The sequence below is a fragment of the Triticum aestivum genome, chromosome 7B, assembly GCF_018294505.1.
Source record: "Triticum aestivum cultivar Chinese Spring chromosome 7B, IWGSC CS RefSeq v2.1, whole genome shotgun sequence".
Taxonomy (NCBI): domain Eukaryota; kingdom Viridiplantae; phylum Streptophyta; class Magnoliopsida; order Poales; family Poaceae; genus Triticum; species Triticum aestivum.
Window position 1 is genome coordinate 4,131,602 of NC_057813.1, and position 6,000 is coordinate 4,137,601.

Below are 6,000 nucleotides of genomic sequence, written 5' to 3' on the forward strand. Positions count from 1 at the left end.
CAAATACTCATTGGAGCGCTTTCGACCAAGAATCCATTCCATCATGGACCGTCAACGCGGCTCCTCTTCTCGCGCTCCCAACCCTTTGCCAGGAGATTGGAGGAGATGCTCTGTTCCGCACAACGAGCTGGTGAAGCTCCAAGCGGGGGGATATCTCCCTCCGGCCTTTATGGTTCCGGTTCGAGCCGGGCTGGCCACCTACAAAGGTGGGAAGCAAGCGGAGGTTACCCCAAGTCCCAACAAAGGGGAGCGGGTATGCTTCGTCCCCTATCTGATAAGGGGGCTCGGATTTCCTGTGCATCCATTCCTCCGCGGGCTCCTGGAGTTCTACGGACTCCAGCTTCATCACCTCACGCCCGCCTCAATCCTGCATATTGCGGGTTACGTAGCTCTTTGCGAGCTATTCCTGGGCGTCGAGCCCCATTTCGCGCTGTGGAAGAGGTTGTTCTGCCTTGTACCCCGTTCCCACAAGGGGTCCATATATCACGTGGGCGGCACCGAAATATGGCGCATTGCCGGGACCGGATATCCATCCGGAACCCCTAAGAAGGCGTCCGAAGACTGGCCTTCAGAATGGTTTTATATAGAAGACGCTCCGCTGCCGGACCCTGTTCGGATCGGCCTCCCGGAGTTCAGCAATGCTCCTCTGAAGAAACGCCTTAGTTGGCGTCCGCGGAGCCCCCAACTGGAGGAAGACAAGAGCGTCCATTATTTGATGGGCCGAATAAGGTTACTGGCCCATGCCGGGTTGACCATGATTGGAGTCATGGCGACATGCATTATGCGGGGGGTGCAGCCACTACAATACAGGGGCCACCCCATGTGGGATTTCAACGGGGAGGACGATGCCACCCGTCATGGCCGCAAAGGGCCGGATTCGGTCGAAGATCTGGTGACGATCCTGTCCGGCCTGTATAAGGGGGAGAAGGAGGATTTCCTTTGGACGAACCCGTTAAATGGGTTCTCCATGAATAATCCCCGGCCTTGGGTAAGCGAACACTCTGCGTGCCCGACCCATGCTTTTTGAAACTTAAGTTTTTTATATTGTGTTCTTCTTTCGACGCAGGAGCTGCGCCGGATCGTGGAGGACATGCTAAGTCCAGCTCCGCAACCCGAGGATCCAGGGAGATCCCGGGATCCGGCCTCCGAAGAGGATCCGGACATAATGGTGGAGCTAATCGACGGGGTGTTCCACCAGCTCAGCATGGACAATGCTTTAGTCGCCATCACGGCCGACTATCCCGGACTATATCCGGCTTCCCAGGTGATTGCGACCGAAGTCCTGACACCGTCATTCCTTCCTTGCTTATTTCTGACCACCGTATGCGATGGCGCTGTGCAGGAGGCGCCCCTAGGGCGAGAAGCCGAGCCCGCAGTGGCTAGCCAACAAAGGCCAGTCCGGACCAGTAGGCGGAAGAGGAGCGCGGCGCGGACTGAAACGTCACCGCAAAGGTGTAGCTCACAATTCATTATTTAGAGCAATGTTCCTAGGAAGCGTTTGAGTGCTCATGACTTTTGTAGGGAAAAAAGCGTCCGCCGGACTGCGGGCGTGGAGGTTGCCAATCCAACCTCTACCAGCCAGGCTCCAGCACCTGGTCTGGAGGGGGAGGCGAGCGCAAGGCGCGAGCCGGACGTTCCTCCGACGGAGGATGCCGACAGACTGTCCGCCACCAAGTCTGAGGTGGAGAGTGCCCTGAATCACAGGCGCCGCCGGACAGTATTTCGTGACGCATACTTCTCCCCCGAGGCGTTGAATGCCTTTAACGCGGGGGACGCACACCTTCGTGCTGCTGAAGATGGTTTTACCAGAGCCACGGTGCAGTATGTAAAAGATATACGGGTAAGAGAATTTAATAGTTGTATATGCCAGTAGCCCCGAGACACTACAAGGATACCTGCTATAAAGCAACATAATTTCTACAACATTTTAACTATATGTTGCGAATTTTTCAATAGATACGCATATTATCGATGTACCATATGCGTTGCAGATTTGTCATGACCTATACATATGGAAAACAGAGCAAAGGAGAGAGAGACGCAAAAAACAGAGCCCCCGATTCCCCTCATCTCTCCCAGATCGCCGCCACCTCTCCCTCCTCCGATCCACATCGCCGCCGGCCCTTCCCTTCCCCTCATCCCACCGCGCAGCTCCGGCGGCTGCTGGATCCATCGCATCCCCCACCCACCCATCCCTCTCGCGTCCGATCTCTAGCTCTCTTCACGCGCCTCCTCGCCATCTGCGACGGCTAATTCAGGCGACGTCCGGCGAATCCCGCCATCACGAAGCATAGCCCGAGGTCCCCATCGAAACGCGGCGCCGTCCCATGCGACTAGATCCGCTGCTCACGGCTACCCCTGCCCTGGCAAGGGTTTCGGCCGTCGGCTCCGGCGCCGGTGGCCAGGTCGTCCTCCTCTGGTACTCCTCTCTTCCGGTGAGTGCATCCCTTCCCCTGGATTCATCCTCTCTTTCTCTCCCCCTTCCTCTAACCTCTATTTTTTCTCCTCTTGTAGACGTGCAGGGAGGAACAGGCTGCGTATGAACTCCATCGTGACGCTACTGACGGTGATATCAATGGACGAGATGTGCCTCGGCGTCGACGAGCATGCACTGAGGCGGGAAGTGGAAAAGGAATACATCGCCAAGCGAACTCAATGGTACGATGCTGGAGGTGGAAGACGTGGCCAACATGGCGCTGTATGTCGAGTCGGACGAGGCTAGGTATGTGACCATGACTTGGACTTCGAACTATCCCTGGGAGTTAAGGCTGAACCTTCTACCTGTGTGTTGCATAACCACGACTAGACATGTGAATATATCCAATGCGACCTCACCCAAAAAGCATCAAGATAATTGATCAACCTGAAACTATGGATTTAGTAACCTCTTCGTTCTGTCAGTTTTCTTGATTATCTATGTCTGCCTGCTGCTTAGATTAAAAGCATTTGTTTGGCAGTGGCGGAGCGTGGCAAGAAGTGAAGAAACCAAGAGGGGGCCATTTTTTAAAACAAAATATGCATTACTAGGAGCAGTGTGAGCTGATGGTTCATTCTTTTTCAACACTGCTCACAAACAGAAGTAGACGAGTATATGGAGGTGTTATTTTTCAACCGGAAGTATAGCTGCTACTCACGTATGCAAGAACGACAGACAAATTATTTCCAGCCATAATTCAAGAAAACCAAGACTGTAATGGAGTATAGAATAAAAGCATGCAAAATGAGTACTTCGGAGTCATGCGTTGTGGATCAAGGCATTGACACAGCCGACCCGCCGGCAGCGACATGCCTCGTCGATCAAAGGCATTGGCACAGCCAACCGGCCTGCAGCAATGTCGAGCACGACGGTCACCACGTCGCGGCCTGAGGGACATTCTCAATGTGTTGATCTCGCAGCCGAAGGAGCAGAGACAATTGGTGCGGCACAAGGTCGCGACCGCGACGACCCTGCAGCCCGCGCACACGAGGTCAAGGGCTCGATGCAGGACTCATTGCCGATACTGGAGGAGGCGCCATGGCAGCACCAATAGGTCTTGCAGCATGCTACACGGTATTGCTCCGGCCATCTCTGGCCATGGATATGCCATCAATTGCAGGTTTCCTGCTTGCTACGGTGCACTGCAGGTCATCTTTGTTTCTCATACCAATGGTCACACTCACAGCCACCGTGTTGCAGCCCCTTTTGGCCTCCATGAGGCTCCGCCAGTGTCGTGTCGTATCATAGGGAAGGTTGCATATACGGACAATCGCCACATGCACAACACCAGTCACTGACTTAAACACATGTCCAGAACTAATGCCAAACATGGATAAATCCATATCTTGAATCTTATGTTCTTAAACAGCAACCATGCATGTAAGGACAAGCCATGTAAATAGGATTCAGTCATATTCTAATATGTTTTATCCTTTTTTATAATTGTAATTTTTTTGATGTCAATTATTCTTTACTGTAGGTAGCTCTCAAACTGCGCAGAGTCAAGATTGATGCTATGGTACCATTAATGATTCCAGCTGAAGATATTTGCAACCTGAAGTGTTACACAAGTTTACTATTGTGCCAATGTGTCATCATGTGTTTCCATGATTTTTGCAAACCTTTAATATATCCCCGGGTTCCTTTTCTTCTATGCTAGAATTGGTTTGGAAAAACTGTATGCAACTATGGCCATGAAATTGTATTAAGAATTATGCAAGGAGTGAGTCATCATTTCTTGAATGGGTTTGCAGTTCTAGCTCTTTGTATACCACACAATATTGTGTCATGTCTTGATATTATTATAACTTTAATATGGTCCAAACACACACAACTTCCTACAGAAAACTTACTATGAATTTTCTTTTGGCAACGTTTATGAAACACAAATGAAGTAAGATGCCAGAAATCAATTGAAGAAATTGATGGAAATTAGTAGAAAATTATCTTTCTAACATTTCAGTATTAGCAAACTGATTCTAATGAGAATAGTAGATTTGTATACGCCATACAGTAGGGTGTGGATTCATTCCTTAAGGCTGGCTTATAATTATGTTCTAATTATAGTTTCTGTGTCAGCCCATTCTCATTCATTGTATACTTTTAATGATAACAGAGCGGCTTCTTTTATAAATTCTTAGCTTCTTTTATAGATTCTTAGTTACTCATGTATGCAGGTCAGCATCAAGGCTATGAAGCGAAAGATCAGACAAAGGTTTTTGCCATGTTTGTCCTTCAGCTTAGTAACTGTACGTCTAGTTCTTTCCCCTATTGTAGTCCTTTTATTTGCACCGTACTTCTTGAAAGATGATAACTTGCAATCATTATTGTAGAGTGGCCGTGCTTCTATTTATATTTCTGAAATAAACTGAAATTTCATTTGCATCTCTATAACTTCATTTTGTTAATAAAAAGGTTTGATTAATAAGCAGTGCAATTACATGGCTTTATCCTTATTTCCCATTGTATCATGTCTCCACTTCTATCTAACAGGGATCGTAGCTCTTGCTATAGTTGTAAGTTGTGATCTTAAATGTATTTTTTTTTGATATCGTGATCCTAAATGTAAACTTGATGGTGCTGAAATTACAAATGAATTCTCGGCAGTGCATGTTGATATGGCACTTGTGAAAACTGAAGATTTGGTACGGAGTCGTAAAACGTGTAATATTCTCGGTAATGCAGAAAAACAAAGATTGCATTGCCTTCAACCTTTGTACGTGACATATCGTGCCTATATCACTACTTGCATCATGTCAATGCATTCTGTGTTAACAATTCATTTTGTTATTTTCTTTGTAGATTCAAAAGATATATGGCTGATTATATGGTTGCGTGGCAAGAATACTGCAATGATGATGATGGTGTTCTACTGTTCTGGTTCATGATGATGATGATAATGACGACAGATGCTTTTAGTTGTAGCTAAGTTGTAGGGATGTTGTTCCTGTTGGATGATGTTCGTGTTCCTCAGTTAAGTTTTTGTTAAGTTGTAGGGATGTTGATGGATGCTTTCAGTTTAAGTTTTAATGTCAAGAAAATATTTAGATTATGTATCACAATTGGATGAAGTTCCTCATGTAATATCTACTATTGTAATCCAGCAGTTCTATCCAATATATGATTTCGGATTTCGTCCTGTGTATATTCCTTTTTTTTCCTCACTTGATATACATAATTATTACCATTATGTGGAACATTAATTTAATAGCTGGGATTATAGATATTCACATTATATATGTACTAGTCGCAAATTCTTGTTACCAAGCAATGAGATTTGGATTCCTGTATATTAAGCACCAACATATACAAGTGTTGTGAAATTTGGTTTTATGTGTTGTACTCTTGCAACGGTTTGTTTTACCAACGAAAGTATAAGCGTTGCATTATGCGTTAGCAACACTGGATAAGGCTACGCATCCCAAACCGTTGGTAAAGATACTAACAACGCATATATGGACTTTTAGATACGAAAAAAACCGTTGCTATAGGGGTGGTCCTGTTGTAGTGAGACTTAAAGTAGT

General features: G+C 46.9%; 1 protein-coding gene across 10 annotated transcripts; it reads left to right on the forward strand.

Annotated features, from left to right (window-relative positions):
* Positions 1-2,000: 2,000 nt before the first annotated feature.
* On the forward strand, positions 2,001-5,610 carry LOC123160904 (uncharacterized). 10 transcript variants are annotated; one of them, XR_006480450.1, is made up of 6 exons: positions 2,004-2,435; positions 2,515-2,722; positions 3,957-3,995; positions 4,654-4,725; positions 5,084-5,192; positions 5,279-5,610. XR_006480450.1 is itself a non-coding variant. In XM_044578750.1 (5 exons), the coding sequence occupies exons 1-5, from the start codon at positions 2,328-2,330 to the stop codon at positions 5,403-5,405; spliced, it is 624 nt and encodes a 207-aa protein (XP_044434685.1). In that variant the 5' UTR covers positions 2,002-2,327; the 3' UTR covers positions 5,406-5,610. The 10 variants fall into 10 exon arrangements, 4 of the variants coding, with proteins under 4 accessions (XP_044434684.1, XP_044434685.1, XP_044434686.1 ...); XR_006480451.1 differs by having other exon boundaries at positions 2,005-2,435; positions 5,084-5,152; XM_044578750.1 differs by lacking the exon at positions 3,957-3,995 and having other exon boundaries at positions 2,002-2,435.
* Positions 5,611-6,000: the final 390 nt, after the last annotated feature.

Coding starts and splice junctions, on each gene's coding strand:
- LOC123160904 (XM_044578749.1), top strand. CDS start 2,328: ATGCGACTAGATCCGCTGCTCACGGCTACCCCTGCCCTGGCAAGGGTT. Junction 2,723..4,653: donor GTCGAGTCGGACGAGGCTAG/GTATGTGACCAT, acceptor TCATGTATGCAG/GTCAGCATCAAGGCTATGAA. Junction 4,726..5,083: donor TGTCCTTCAGCTTAGTAACT/GTACGTCTAGTT, acceptor AATTCTCGGCAG/TGCATGTTGATATGGCACTT.